The sequence below is a fragment of the Protopterus annectens genome, chromosome 9.part0 (genome assembly GCF_019279795.1).
Source record: "Protopterus annectens isolate FY-2018-M chromosome 9.part0, PAN1.0, whole genome shotgun sequence".
Taxonomy (NCBI): domain Eukaryota; kingdom Metazoa; phylum Chordata; order Ceratodontiformes; family Protopteridae; genus Protopterus; species Protopterus annectens.
Window position 1 is genome coordinate 751,281,440 of NC_056743.1, and position 15,238 is coordinate 751,296,677.

Sequence of the window (15,238 nt, forward strand, 5' to 3'; positions counted from 1 at the left end):
TACAGGAAATGGCAGGCTCTGAAGAAGGTTTAGATAGCTGAAAGCGCTTGTCCTGTTTGTCTTACCAAGATTTATCCTGTTTTTTTTAACTGAGTTCTTTTACTGCATTTTATTAAACAGTTGGTTTTTAAACAGTTGAATCATTTACCTCCACCTTGTTGGGCAGACTTTACTTTAATTGGACATATAAATTTTTATCTTTGGCAAGGCTTGCCTTCAAAGCTTTCAGTGTATTTATTTGAGTGTTCACTTTTTCACAAGTAAATATGTGAATTGGCACCCATCCCAGGATGAAGTACACTCATAAGTTTGCCATCCCACTGTAACCTGGAAGTTTTTTTTGTAGCTTGTGCTTCTTTTTTTGAACCTTGGATCTTAATAAGCTTCTTAGACATTGTGGATACATGTTGTCACATCACAGTCTTATAGTCACCCCAGTATATTCTACGGCTTGCTGTGATGAAAGGTGCTGCATGTTGTGGGCTTTCCTGTTAGACTTGTCATCAATATCAGTGTATCAGTTTACCCCCCCCCCCCCACACACACACACACACACACACGACACACTCTTTCTTCATGTAGTAGTTGTAGTAGGCCTTGGTGGTGGGACCAAATGCAGTTTCCTTAGGTGTCATGCAGTCATTTTCTTTGAGAGCATGCAGTCTCTCTGAAGATGTTTCTACTTTTCTTCCGTTCTCTGTTAGTCAATAATACTGTACTGCAGAATATTCCAAGAATTCCCAGTGTAACCAACAGTGTCCCAGAAATCAAGTGCTTTTCTTCTAGCTGGCAAACATTACCAGTCCCCCTCCACACACACACACACACACACACACACACACACACACACACACACACACACACACACACACACACACACACACACACACACACACACACACACACACACACACACACACACGCGCATGCACATAGTTTTAGGGAGATGCTTTGACCTCTTAAATGCACTGTTGATTAACTTTCTTTGCAGGAGCTTGTCTGTTTCACCCCCATTTTCACTTTTGCAGCAAGGCCTGGTCAAGAAGTGTGTGAGACAGAAGGAGATACAGATAGAAGTAAAAGTCCAAGTTTATTTTGTTTTTAACCTATTCTTTATCTCCAATCCAAGTTTATTTTGTTTTTAACCTATTCTTTATCTCCAACCAAAGCAACTTGCCTCATTCATCTTCAGGCACTGTTGCCCACTCGTACTGTCCTGCAATTTGACTCCCAAATATTCATATCAAGTTGTTTGATAGTACTTGTATTGCTATTTATGTTTCCTGAGGTATTACGGAACTTTGACAGCTCCTAGATTTCTGCTCATCATAGCCACATAAAACAAAGATAAATCATTTGTTGTTTGATCCAAGAAGCAGTATCCAAACTCTGTCTTTTTTCTACATTTTCACTAGCCTGAACCTGTGAATTCACGTTTGAGATGTTTAATAAGTCATTACTTTTTAGTAAGTATCAGGGTCAAGCATTTACTTCACTGTTTACATGTTATGATTGCTTTAGTGTGTAACTGGATTCTGAACTAAGAAATTTAGAGAATCTCTGACATTGTCTGATGTCACGTTGAATTTCTTATTGCCCTTCCACTCGTCAAGATTTTTCTTAAAGAGGGCCAGTGAAGTGCTCTGCTTGACGTGAATGGGAAGTTTGTTCCAGGGTATGGGAAGTCTCTGGGTTAGGGACCTGTCCCTCCAGCATGTTCTGTTTATTGCGGCAATGAGGTTTAGGTCCCTGGAGCATGTGGCATGAAGGGATTGGGATTTCTTTAGGTGTAGCATATCTAGCAGCTCTGTGTCAGTCATGACTTTGTAGGTCAAGCAGAGATCGCCTCTAAGTAGACGATAAGAGACAGAGTATAGCTGGAGTTTTATGTATCTGTCCATGTAGGGCATGTGTCTAAGGTCTAAGATCCTCTTAGTGAGGTATTTTTGTGGCCTTTCCAGTTGTTATAGGTGTCTAGTGAGGTACATACCAAATGAGGTGTTGTATTCTATAATAGGTCTAATGAGGGACGAGTAGAGAGGGATTATGACCTCTTTCTTCCTAGATGAGAAACCTTTTGTAATGAGATGTGCCACATAGAAGGACTTTCTGACTACAGTGGCAATGTGGTTATCAAAGGAGAGGTTGCAGTCAACCTGTGTCCCCAGGTCTCTTATCACACCTTCGGTGTTTAGTGGACTACCGCCTATATTGTAGTTCATGGGCACCAAATTTTTCCTTGGGGGGTGAGGGTGGGATGTGGATATCCATGGTGATTAGCTTGTAGTCAGATCTGACCAGGGAGGATTTGATTACTGGTGTAGAGCAACGGTCGCCCATGTTAGTAATGACCAGGTCAAGGATGTTTCTACCCCTGGTGGGGTAAGATCGAGTTGGTCCATGGCCTTGGAATTAATAAATTCTAGAAAATGTTGAGCAAGTGTGTTGGTACATGAGTAATTTTCCCAGTTAATGGAGGGGTAGTTAAAGTCTCCCAGTATAAGGGTATTGGGTTGTACCCTAATATTTTCCAGTGTGTTTAGGAATGTGAAGTGGGAGTCTTGGGACATGGTGGGGGATCTATAGTAGGCTACAACCTGGATTGCAGTTTTACCCAGTGTTAGTTGTACCGGAAGTATCTAATGCGTTATGTTGGGCTTCTAGTCTGGAGGTGTGCATATCCTTTATGAATATGGAGACACCACTGCCTTTAGTGCCTTAATCCAGGTTTAGGGGCCGAAAGGTGTGGTATGAATTATAGCCTAATAGTGCTGGGGTGCTCTCTGGGGTGGGGTGGCAAGAGCCTTGGCCAATATCCGGAATCTCTGGGGTGACGGGTGCAGGCCATTTCTGGTGAAGCATCGAGGTCTGTCAATCATTTCATCCCAGGCAGACAGATACTGGAGCCCCTTAGAATGACACCAGAAACTTAGCCAATTGTTGAAGTCAATCATTTTCTGCTTGTACTGTGGTATAATTCTGGGTGAGGTGACTGTAGGATGCTACTCAGAGCTAGGGTCATACCTGCCTGGGCTACAAGATCTGAGAGCTTCTCTATGTCGCTTTTCAAGTAGTCCAGGGAGGTACTGAATGTCAGGCTCTCTACCGGGACTAGCAAACTCTCCATATGTGACTCTCACTTTCTGGTCATTTCCCACAATAAGAGTTGTGGCTTTATGTAGGTGTGTATCTGTATATCATTCTGTGATTGTTATTTTCCTTCTGTGCAGGTAATCTCAGCTCAGCAACTGCCCAAGGTGAACAGTAAGAAGAACTCCATCCTTGATCCACTGGTTGTTGTGGAGGTTCATGGTGTGACTCGAGACTGTGACAAAAGGTCTACAGAACATGTTACCAATAATGGTAAAGTAACCTTCCAGTGTCAATTTTCATTTAATTAATTACAAGTCTTTTAGAAACAAGTGACTTTCTTCAGGGGTGACTTGCAAGCAATAGTCTGTAGCTCCTTAGGTTTATAGGTAGTACTAGGCTAGCTGCCCTTGTGGGCCATTTTAAATCTAGTCAGTTTCCTTTGGTGAAAATCAAACTCTGTACCTCTTATTTGTGAGGTAAACATCTCAACCATCATGGTAATCCCAACTCCTTGCTTATAGGTATACAATATGGAAGTTGAAGCTGAAGCAATCAAACCCAGGGCTAAAGGATGAAGTTCATTAGCAGTTCATGGCATTAACTCTTTGTTGTACTGCCAACCAGTCCCATTTGGTGTTTGCTGTAAGTGGGCAGCCACTACCAAGTCAGGCATGTTGTGCAAATTAATTATTTTTTTTTCTGATAACATGGTAATATAGCCGCAGTAGAATAATCAACAACAATTCAGTTCCACAGTATATTAAAAGTAAATGGCTGCAAACCAGAAAATAACATCTGCATCTCATCTTTATCCAGGTTCTCACTTAGGAAGCCCTTTTTAGGCAGTGCATTGTAACACTGTTAAAGCACTTTGAGCTGCTAATGTGTAACCCTTAAGCAGGCAGTTTAAATAGTGATGCCTGTTAACAGCCCAGGGATGTATTGTTTCAGATCAGACTTGCTGACTTGTTTTAGGTAGCCTGACTAAATGCTCAATGCCTTCCACTAAATTATCTGGAAGTGTAGAAAGCTGTTGTACAGTGAAATAGGTTATTACTTTGAACACCAGGGTGAAAGCAGCACATGTTCACCTCATTAGCAAACAACTTTAAATCATCAAAAAGTGCAATGAAATGTATGTTTCTTTAGTATGTTAGCTGGAGAAACAGGATTTTTGTAGCTTCCTATGTCTGACCAAAATTCTGATTATATACGTCATGTCTGATCTAAATATACACACACACACACACACACACACACACACACACACACACACACACACACACACACACACACACACACACATACAAATCTGACAAAGTATGTCTTCCTGTGCTTATTTCCTTGACTTACTTATGACTGTCAATTTACAGTCTATATAATAAAGCAGTGTGTTTGTTTAGAAAAAAAAAAAGTCCAGTTTATATCTTCAAAGTTTTAATTTTTTTCTCCACCATTTCTCTACAGGTTTTAACCCACAGTGGAATGAGAGATTTCAGTTCGGCATTGATGTTCCTGAGCTTGCTCTGCTTCGCTTCGTGGTACTAGACCATGACAGTTCATCGAGAAATGACTTTGTAGGACAATATACTGTACCGTTCACAAGCACTCGAAAAGGTAAGATGTTATAACAATGTATTCACTGACAGTTGCCAGCCTGGTAGGATGTGACGCATTTTGAACTTTTAAGGCTGTAAGCAGTTAGATTGTCAGTCAAGGCTGTAGCCAGTCATACACCAAGTACATTGTGGCATGCATTTATTTTGGAATAATTTATTTTGTGGAATGAAATGTGAAAAAAGAGTATCTTAAATGTGTCTGTTGTACAGTGAGGCTTTTAAGGGGGGGGGGTCTATATCATATAATCGAAATTCCAAAATGTCGAATACCATATGTTTGAACTTGGAATTTCGAATATTGAAAACATCGAATGCTTGGAATAGCAAATTTTTTCCCAGGGGAAAAAATTTGCTGTTCTGAGAAACATACACCCAACACAAGCATACCAAAATAAATAAAACAAACACATACATGTAACAAAACCCAACCCCACACTAAATCACACATACGTTACTAACTATCCACTTACCTTAACCCACACCCTAACCCTAAGGTCCGTAACTCCTGCACCACAGTGGAGGAAATAGTGAAGCCACAGAATGGCCCACCAAAATCTTGCCCTAGGTAAGATTTCGATGTTCCAGGGGTTTGCTATTTTCACCATTTGATATTTTGGGTTCGATGTTTTCACATTCGGCGTTGTACCTCTTCGGAATTTTGATATAGAACCGTTAAGGGATGGAAGTTCTGCAAGTTAGTTTTAAACAACATCATACAGAAAGATAGGGGAGGAGCATAGGGTGATGTACAAGAGTGGAGGAAGATGCACTCAGGTGGATTATATTCTATGTAGGAGGGTCAGTCTGAAGGAGAGTGGAGACAGTAAAGTGATGACAGGGGAAAGTGTAGTTAAGCAGCATAGATTGGTGGTCTGTAGGATGACGTTGGTCATCAAGAAGAGGAGGAGAAGTGAGAAAGCAGTGCCAAGGATAAAATGGTGGAAGTTAAAAATGGGTGATTGTGAGGTGGAGTTCAGGGAAGAGTTAAGACAGGCACTGGAGTTACCGAATAGCTGGGAAACTACAGCAGAGCTAGTAAGGGAGACTGCTAGAAAGGTGCTTGGTGTGACATCTGGACAGAGGAAGGAGGACAAGGAGACCTGGTGGTGGAATGAGGAAGTACAGGAGAGTATACAGAGGAAGATACTGGCGAAGAAGAAGTGGGATTGCCAAAGAGATGAAGAAAGTAGACATGAGTTTAAGGAGGTGAGACGCATGGCAAAGAGAGAGGTGGTGAAGGCTAAGGATAAGGCATATGGAGAGTTGTATGAGAGATTGGACACTAAAGAGGGAGAAAAGGACCTGTACCAGTTGGCTAGACAGAGGGACAGAGCTGGGAAAGATGTGCAGCAGGTAAGGGGGATAAAGGATAGTATGGGAAACGTACTCACAAGTGAGGAGAGTGTGAGTAGATTGAAAGAGCACTTTGAAGGGCTGATGAATGAAGAGAATGAGAGAGAAAGAAGGTTGGATGATGTGGGGATAGTGAATCAGGAAGTGAAACAGATTAGCAAGGAGGAAGTAAGGTCAGCTATGAAGAGGATGAAGAATGGAAAGGCTGTTGGCCCAGATGACATACCAGTGAAAGCATGGAGGTGCTTAGGTGAAATGGCAGTGGAATTTGTAACCAGATTGTTTAATGAAAATTTGGAAAGTCAGAGGATGCCCGAGGAGTGGAGAAAAAGTGTTTTGGTACCTATCTTTAAGAATAAGGGTGATGTGTAGAGCTGCAGTAACTACAGAGGGATAAAATTGAAAGAGTAGTGGAAGCTAGGATAAGAAGGGAGGTGATGATTAGTGATTAGCAGTATGGATTCATGCCAGGAAAGAGCACTACAGATGCAATATTTGCTTTGAGAGTGTTGTTGGAGAAATACAGAGAAGGTCAGAAGGAGTTGCATTGTGTCTTTGTGGACGTAGAGAAAGCATATGACAGGGTGCCTAGAGAGGAGTTGTGGTATTGTATGAGGAAGTCGGGAGTGGCAGAGAAGTATGTAAGAGTGGTACAGGATATGTACAAGGGTAGTGTGACATTGGTGAGGACTGCAGTGGGAGTGACAGATACATTTAAGGTGGATGTGGGATTACATCAAGGATCAGCTCTGAGCCCTTTCTTATTTGCAGTAGTGATGGACTGGTTGACAGACGAGATCAGACAGGAGGCCTCGTGGACTATGATGTTTGCAGATGACATTGTGATATGTAGTGAGAGTAGGGACCAGGTTGAGGAGACCCTGGAGAGGTGGAGATATGCTTTAGAGAGGAGAGGAATGAAGGTCAGCATGGCTAAAACAGAATATATGTGTGTAAATGTGAGGGAGGGTAGAGGAATGGTGAGGATGTAGGGAGTAGAGTTGGTAAAGGTGGATGAGTTTAAGTACTTGGGATCAACAGTTCAGAGTAATGGTGAGTGTGGAAGAGAGGTGAAGAAGAGAGTACAGGCAGGGTGGAATGGGTGGAGAAGAGTGTCAGGAGTGATTTGTGACAGACGGGTACCAGTAAGAGTGAAAGGGAAGGTCTACAAGAGGGTAGTGAGACCAGCTATGTTATATGGGTTGGAGACGGTGGCATTGATGAAAAGGCAGGAGTCAGAGCTGGATGTGGCAGTTTTAAAGATGTTAAGATTTGCACTGGGTGTGACTAGGATGGACAGGATTAGGAATCAGTATATTAGAGGGTCAGCTCAGGTTGGACAGTTTGGAGACAAAGCAAGAGAGGCGAGATTGCATTGGTTTGGACATGTGCTGTGGAGGGATGCTGGGTATATTGGGAAAAGAATGCTAAGGATGGAGCTGCCAGGTAAGAGGAAAAGAGGAAGGCCTAAGATAAGGTTTATGGATGTGGTGAGAGAGGACATGCAGGCAGTTGGTGTGAAAGAGCATGATGCAGAGGATAGGAAGAAATGGAAACAGAAGATCCGCTGTGGCAACCCCTAATGGGAACAGCCGAAAGAAGATGATGATACAGAACGGTAAACAAATACAAATGCACACACGGACACGCACACACACACACACACACACACACACACACACACACACACACACACACACACACACACACACACAAGCTCCAGTAAGGGCCACCCAAAAGTCATTCATTAACACAGTGTCTTCTCACTGCCTTAGCCTTACTTCAAAATCTAACTAGGTCTCCTCTAACTGAATATTTTCTTCAAAATACATTCTTTGTCCTTTGCCAGTGATTTTTTTTTTTTGTCACTGATGCTTCAGGTAACATTTTGTTTAATTATGTGACCTTTGTGAAGCATTTAACTTTGATAACATGCATATGTAAGAGATTTTCAGCCAAAGAAGGCAAACTCAATCAGGTCCTTCGAGATACAGATAGTTACAAAAAAATAGGCAGCTGAAAAAACAAACATATCAAGGTCTTCCTAACTCCATTCCCTTGTTGTCAGTATTCAGATTTGTAGCCACAGTCTACAAGTTTTTGTTTTGTTTATTTTAAACGAAACCGTATTAGACAATACTGCCAACATTAATGAACACTTTAATAAAATTGCACAGCAGGAAACCATTTGTTTTCAGTTCTCAAAAATAGTTTTTAAGATCTCACCAGAAGCTCTGACTGTTCCTAATAGAACTCCTTTCACATCAGCAGTGGCACAGACTAGTTACAGATTCAGGTTATTACTGCTGCCAGTGCTGAAGCAATTGTTCTTTGTTCCTTTGCAATTTTAGAAAAATTAACTTTTTTATGTATACAGCATCCGCATGGTCACCTAATACCAATGTGAGAGCACTTGGAGATGGTAACATTTCAGTAGCAGCCTCTTGAAGCAGTACACTTCAAATCACTTATCTGATTGGCTGAACTGCCTGTGTGGCAGGCGTCATTTCTGTGATTGCGGTCAGCCATTTCTGAGATGGCGTTCAGCTTCCTTCCTCCCTATGCTTCAGGATTTTAACAGCACATATCAGGAGGTTGGGAGGGTTGCATCTTTTTCTAAGCAAAGTGGGGTAACTCAGAACTGAGAACAGTTGAGACCTGTGCTACATCCTGCTGTCCTGAATAATGCAGGCAGTTTACATTAAGAGGCTGCCTCAGTGGATTGTTTAGTAAGAGAAGCCACGTAAACATAATATTTAGTTAGAGCAGTAGTTTACTCCAGTGGCCTTCTGTCAAACAGCTGTGCATTTGTGGAGCTTAAGTAATCCTAAATTTATAAAACTTGACAAAAACGAAAGAATAGCAAAGCCATTACTGAAGACTGAGATATTAAAATCAAGCAAAGGAGTGATCTGCTTAGATCACTGTAGCAATCTGTATAACTTCTACCAGCTTGCATTTGATAAAGAAGCTCTACTGGGAGGAAAAAAAATAAAGTCCCATGTATCTGTAACTACTGCCCCTTTACTATGTTTCACTACTGAGACTTCTTTCATTTCAGGTTATAGATTCTGTGTTTACCTGGTTAATCTATTGAAATACCATGAGACGGCCAACACATATCCCAGTACTCCATCAGTGCAAGGCAGAAAAAATAGTCATGGCAGGGGCATCAGGCTGTCGATGGACACTTAAGCACACACTGCCTCCTTCATATCTGCAGACATTATGGAGGATTGACAGTTCACCTATGGCATGTCTTTGGGATGTAGTATGAAAGTGAAGCACGCAGCAAAAGCTCACATGGACAGAGGAAGGACCTGTAGAAGGTGCCCAGCCAGGAAATTAACCTGAAAGCCAGGTGCTGTGAGACAGAATGTGCCTTTGCACCTTTCCTCAGCTGAGACTGGCATTTCTATAACTCTGTATACAGAATGAGTGAAATTCTGAATTCCATATTGAAATATAGCATTTTCACGCTACTGAATGCACATAACATACTTCTTGCCAGAGTAAAAATGCCATGCTGTTTTCATTGGGTCTATATCATATGAGCGAATCGCACAAATTGCGAATGGTCATAATATCGAATGTACCGGACCTCGAACTTCCAATTGTGTGGGGCTGTGGCCCCCACCACCCCCCCTGCTAAATATATATATTCCAACTCCGAGATCGCACTACAGTGAGGAAAGGGCAAATATCCCATTCTTCACTGTACCGCAATATCAGAAAAAGCACTGTTCGATATTATGAGCGTTCATAATTTGTGCGATTCGCTCATATGATATAGACCCGTTTTCATCGTGGCTGTAAGTGGATGGTTCTGGAGTGAAAATAGTTCAGTTATTCTGTTCTAGCTGTGTCACTGACATAGAACATATATTAGAATCCAAACCACACATCACCCATAAAATGAGAACACCATAAGAGGGGAAAAGGCAAAAAAATAAACAAAAAAAAAATACTGAACAATTAAGGTAACATGAAAAGGTTGTTAACCTAAGTGAAACTAAAACAAATAGGAGTACACATATATACCTTAAGGAGAAGTTAAGTTTGAAAACTCCAGGTAAATAATGCAAGGTTTCCAAAGTCAAAATAAGTGAAACTTACAAGTAAAACAAAGAGCATGTGTGGTAGTTTATTTCTTCTATATGTAACCCCCACAGTTAAAAAAACCTATGCAGCTAAGACATTCAGTTACCAGGTACTTGCCAAGGACATCTTTAATGACAGTTTATTGAAACAGCTTAGTGTGCAAGTATGGTATTCAGAAATTGGGCATAAATTGCAGATGGGGACATGTTATTACAATCACAGTAGAACAGAAAATAGTCTTAGGGGAAATAAATAAATGTCAGTAAATATAACTTTAGAGAGAGTGAAATCATAAAGGATAAGACAGGGAAACACTGGAGAGGGAGAGATCATGAATATGCCATGAAGCAAAGCTTTGCCAGCAAACAGAAAAACAGAGAGGGAAATTTAAACTATTGAGGGTGAATTATGGAATTAGATGTGACAAATTGAAGATCATAGAAGGCAACAAAAGTGCAAGAAGGAAAATGCAATAAAAGGTGAAAATATAAAACAATCATATAAAGGCCATCAACATTAATAAAAAATTCAAACCATTTGATAAGGAAGGTGAGAATGGCTTGAAAAAAAAAGAAAAGAAAATTTCAAAGACGTGGCCATTACAAAGTCCTTCTGTACAGATGAAATCTGGATAGTTGGGAGACTCCTTACTAAGGGGAAGAGATACATATATCTGTAGAGAGTATATAGACAAAAAGATAAATTTGTGGTTATCTGATGCAAAGGATCAGTTCATTAGAGAAGTGCTAGGGACATTATTAGCAAAAATAAGAGAATTAGGCAGATAATTCTTCATTTGGCTGCAGATTATTTGTGCCACAGTAATAATCTTGCAGGAAATTGGGAATAGTTGATTTTATGTCATCTAGATTATTATTTAGAGTGCTCAGGGCTGAATGCAAAACTAGAAGGACAGCTAATATTAATCAAAGACTTCAAGTATGAACAAAAAAAAAGGGAATCTTAGCACTGGATTTTCTGATGGTTGGCCAGTTTTATTAAGCAGATTCCAAACATATGTTTCAGATATAAGTTCTGAAGGATGAAGAACACTTGTCTTCTTACTAAAGATGTCAGTTTTTTAGGAATCTAAAAGGGGATACTGTGGTGGAATGCACCCCTGATGTTTCAACTATTTGAATTGTTTATACCAATGCAAGGAGCATTGTGGGTAAATTGGATGAATAGATATACTGTAGACTTGCATAAACTCACCATTGATGTTATAATAGAATCATGGTACCATGAAGGTAACAGCTGTAGTATTAATGGATACTCATGTACCTAATGCTTTAACTGGGGTATTGAGAAAGGGGCAGTTGCCCTGGGTGCAAACTTTCATGGGGGATATGATTGGCAGTGTAGAAGAGCTGCTGAGCAGATATGAGCAAAGTGCTAAAATTCATTTTAGCAGCTGTGGCTCATATCTTGACTGCCAAATGGAAAGTGTTCAGTAGCTTAATTGTAGTGCTTCTTGCAAACTTTTTTTTTCCAGGGGTGGGGAGAGTATTGTTCTTTTTACCTTTTTTAGTCTTCAGTTTTGGAAGACTTTTTTGTTTGTTTTTGGTCTTTAACTTTGGGGTAGGCTGGCCACCAGTCTTGGAAGTGGGTGCCAGTGATCTGGCTGCATTGTCATACAATACAGGCAGTATAATTATTGGGAAGTGGATCTTTATTTATATGAAAGAATCTGTTACAGTGAGAACAGATTTACTTTTAAAAAAGTGTAGAGGCATATCTTAGTAAATTTAAATAGGCTCCCTTTTGAAATGTCAGGACTTGAAATGCCGTGTTCTGACATGCCAGAAATAATGAAAATGCAGAAGAAGAATGGATATTGAATATTGCTGTTCTTTAAACTTTTTTTTTGATTGCCCAAAGGTAACCCTGTTAAAGAAATAAAAAAACAGCCAATCAGCCAGGAATGTCTTTGAATATCAGGGACAGTTTAGAATTATCCTTCATAATTGGTTTACAAGTTTGAAGGCCTGAGATTTATTACTGTTTTAATGACGTTAAAATAAAAATTCAGCACATTCCCTTACAAGAGTGCAGTATTATAACAACAAAATGAAATTAAAAACACTGCATAACAGCTTTTTTACACCCTTAGAACTGGTAATTCTAAAACTGGGAATAAAATCCATTTGCCACAATATTTTTCAACATTACACAGAAACTTGTAAACTTTTTAGATAACACTGGAGTGGCTACACTGAATTAAGGTTAATAATGTTTAGGAGATAAGGCAGAAGATACCTTCATTTCTAGGAAAGAATAACACTAGATGTAACTTACATATTGCTGTTCAACTCAAGGTCACTAGGTAACAGAACAGCAGGTACTTTTCTTTGGTAGCAAAACTGGAAAGTCTGGTATAGGTGGAGGTTTTACTTTTGGATTGAATTACTGAATCTGAAAACTGAACTTATTTCTTCTATTATGAGCTTAAAGACAACTCTTATTTCAGGCTGAGCGTTTTACAAACCTGCAAATGTATGGAGGCATACAAAAAGTAAATCTCTTGTGATATGTTTATTCATTGTTTTAGTTATTTAGGTAAGTGAATGGTTCAAAGACTCTTCAGCTATGAAATAGCAGGATAAATAATTACAAACTAGACTTCAAGGTCTATGTTACAAGGTAATAGAATAAGATGGTGATTGTCCATGCCAGGGTTTGAGAAGTTGATGTTTTGTCCATTTTGGTGACTATTATTTGATCATGTGGGTGCAGCCTGTTTGACCCTACTAGAGCCTATACTACCCCATGGGTAAAGATTTAACTTAGTAAAATCTTCACCATGGTATATTACTATTATAAAATAGGAGTTTTTTAATAAAACTTTTTTTCAAATAATGTGATTTATAATCTGAGCTAAACTTATTGTTGTGTGTGCATGCTACTGTGACTCCGGAGAGCAGGGGAGTCACATCTGTACATGCAGCAATGTATGCTTGTGGATATTTTGAATGCACTTTGTGTCACTGGTACTGTGTGTAGCGGTATTTCTTTTCTGTTGTATGTTTTCTAAGTGGTGGAAAAGGCCCCTGAACTGGGTTTCCTAAGACTTATTATGGGGTGTGTGTGTGTGTGTGTGTGTGTGTGTGTGTGTGTGTGTGTGTGTGTGTGTGTATATATCTGTGTGTGCGTGTGTGTGCGTGTGTGTGTGTGTGTGTGTGTGTGTGTGTGTGTGTGTGTGTGTGTGTGTGTGTGTGTGTGTGTGTGTGTGTGTGTGTGTGTGTGTGTGTGTGTGTGTGTGTGGGCATGTGTGTTCTACATGAGTTTACAGCCAGTGTGGCATCGATAGCAATATCAAAGGTTTAGGTCCTCCAAGGCTGATTACTACACAGTTTTGTCTTTTTCATTAACTGTTTTCATTCTCCATTTCCCTGCTTAATCCATTTTAGAGTCGCAAGTAATCTGAAACCTGTTCCAAGATGTAGTGTGTGTGTGTGCAGGAAAAGGAAGCTAGTCCTGGATTAGGTTCTAGCCCTTCAGAGTACTTGCACACACATTTTTTTACAAGTAGCAAACAGAGTTATGGGCAGTTTGAGCCCAGCGTGGGGTTTGAAATAAAAGAAAAGCCGTGCACCAAAAAAAGCACATGTAGATACAAAGAGGATACCCAAACCAAACACAAACTCACACATAAGTCATATAAAAATAAGTTGCATGTACACATTACAAATACAGTTGTAAAGAAGAAAAATCAGTGTATGTCATCAATGTGAGTCATTGCAAGAGAGAGCAGCTTAAGCACATGTTTAGATAATATTAAATAGAAAATCCTTTGCATTCTACAGGCCTCACAGTGTGTACATTATGATCCATTTTCCCTGAGTCTGGCCTCATGTTCTGTACATTATGATCCACATTTGCCCAAGACAGGCCTCATTATATACATTATGATCTCTGTTCCCTAAGACAGGCCTTATGGTGTTTACATTATGCTCCATTTTCCCTAAGTGAGGCCTCATGTTCTATGATCCACATTCTCCCAGGACAGGCATCATTGTGTATACATTATGATCTCTCTGTTCCCTGAGACAGACCTCATGGTTTATACCTTGTGAGCCTTGTTTTCCTGAGATCAGTTTCATGGTGTATGCTCTGCAGTCAGTGTCCCAACTTGTGCAAGACCTGTATCGTGGATGAAGTGTGATTCCCTAACAGTCAAAGGGAGTGGGTCCAAGCTGTACAGGAAATGCAGTCTGCTAAGTATCAGATTCTAGATTAAACAAATACAGCAAAAGATGTGTTTGTGTATACACCTGCATTTATGCATCCATCTTTGTGACCTCTTTCTCTGTGTAAAAGCACATGATGTGGTGCACACCTTGTGCACAGGCATCAATGTCCATGCTACACTGTACACAGTAAGGCATGTTACCTGCTGATACACTGTACAAGTACATGATGTGGTGCACACGTTGTGCACAGGCATCAATGTCCATGCTACACTGTACACAGTAAGGCATGTTACCTGCTGATACACTGTACAAGTACATGATGTGGTGCACACCTTGTACACAGCCATCAATGTCCATGCTACACTGTACACAGTAAGGCATGTTACCTGCTGATACACTGTACAAGTACATGATGTGGTGCACACGTTGTGCACAGGCATCAATGTCCATGCTACACTGTACACAGCAAGGCATGTTACCTGCTGATACACTGTACAAGTACATGATGTGGTGCACACCTTGTGCACAGCCATCAATGTCCATGCTACACTGTACACAGTAAGGCATGTTACCTGCTGATACACTGTACAAGTACATGATGTGGTGCACACCTTGTGCACAGGCATCAATGTCCATGCTACACTGTACACAGTAAGGCATGTTACCTGCTGATACACTGTACAAGTACATGATGTGGTGCACACCTTGTACACAGGCATCAATGTCCATGCTACACTGTACACAGTAAGGCATGTTACCTGCTGATACACTGTACAAGTACATGATGTGGTGCACACGCCAGCACAGGCATCAATGTCCATGCTACACTGTACACAGTAAGGCATGTTACCTGCTGATACACTGTACAAGTACATGATG

At 40.5% G+C, this 15,238-nt stretch overlaps 1 protein-coding gene across 2 annotated transcripts in view; it reads left to right on the plus strand.

Annotated features, from left to right (window-relative positions):
* Positions 1-15,238, plus strand: part of LOC122811507 (1-phosphatidylinositol 4,5-bisphosphate phosphodiesterase delta-1-like) — a 969,949-nt gene that overhangs the window by 938,920 nt on the left and 15,791 nt on the right. For both annotated transcript variants that reach the window (XM_044083389.1, XM_044083388.1), the window contains exons 13-14: positions 3,231-3,363; positions 4,561-4,710. In XM_044083389.1, coding sequence (XP_043939324.1) covers positions 3,231-3,363; positions 4,561-4,710 — 283 coding nt within the window. The remainder of the gene's footprint in view (positions 1-3,230; positions 3,364-4,560; positions 4,711-15,238) is intronic.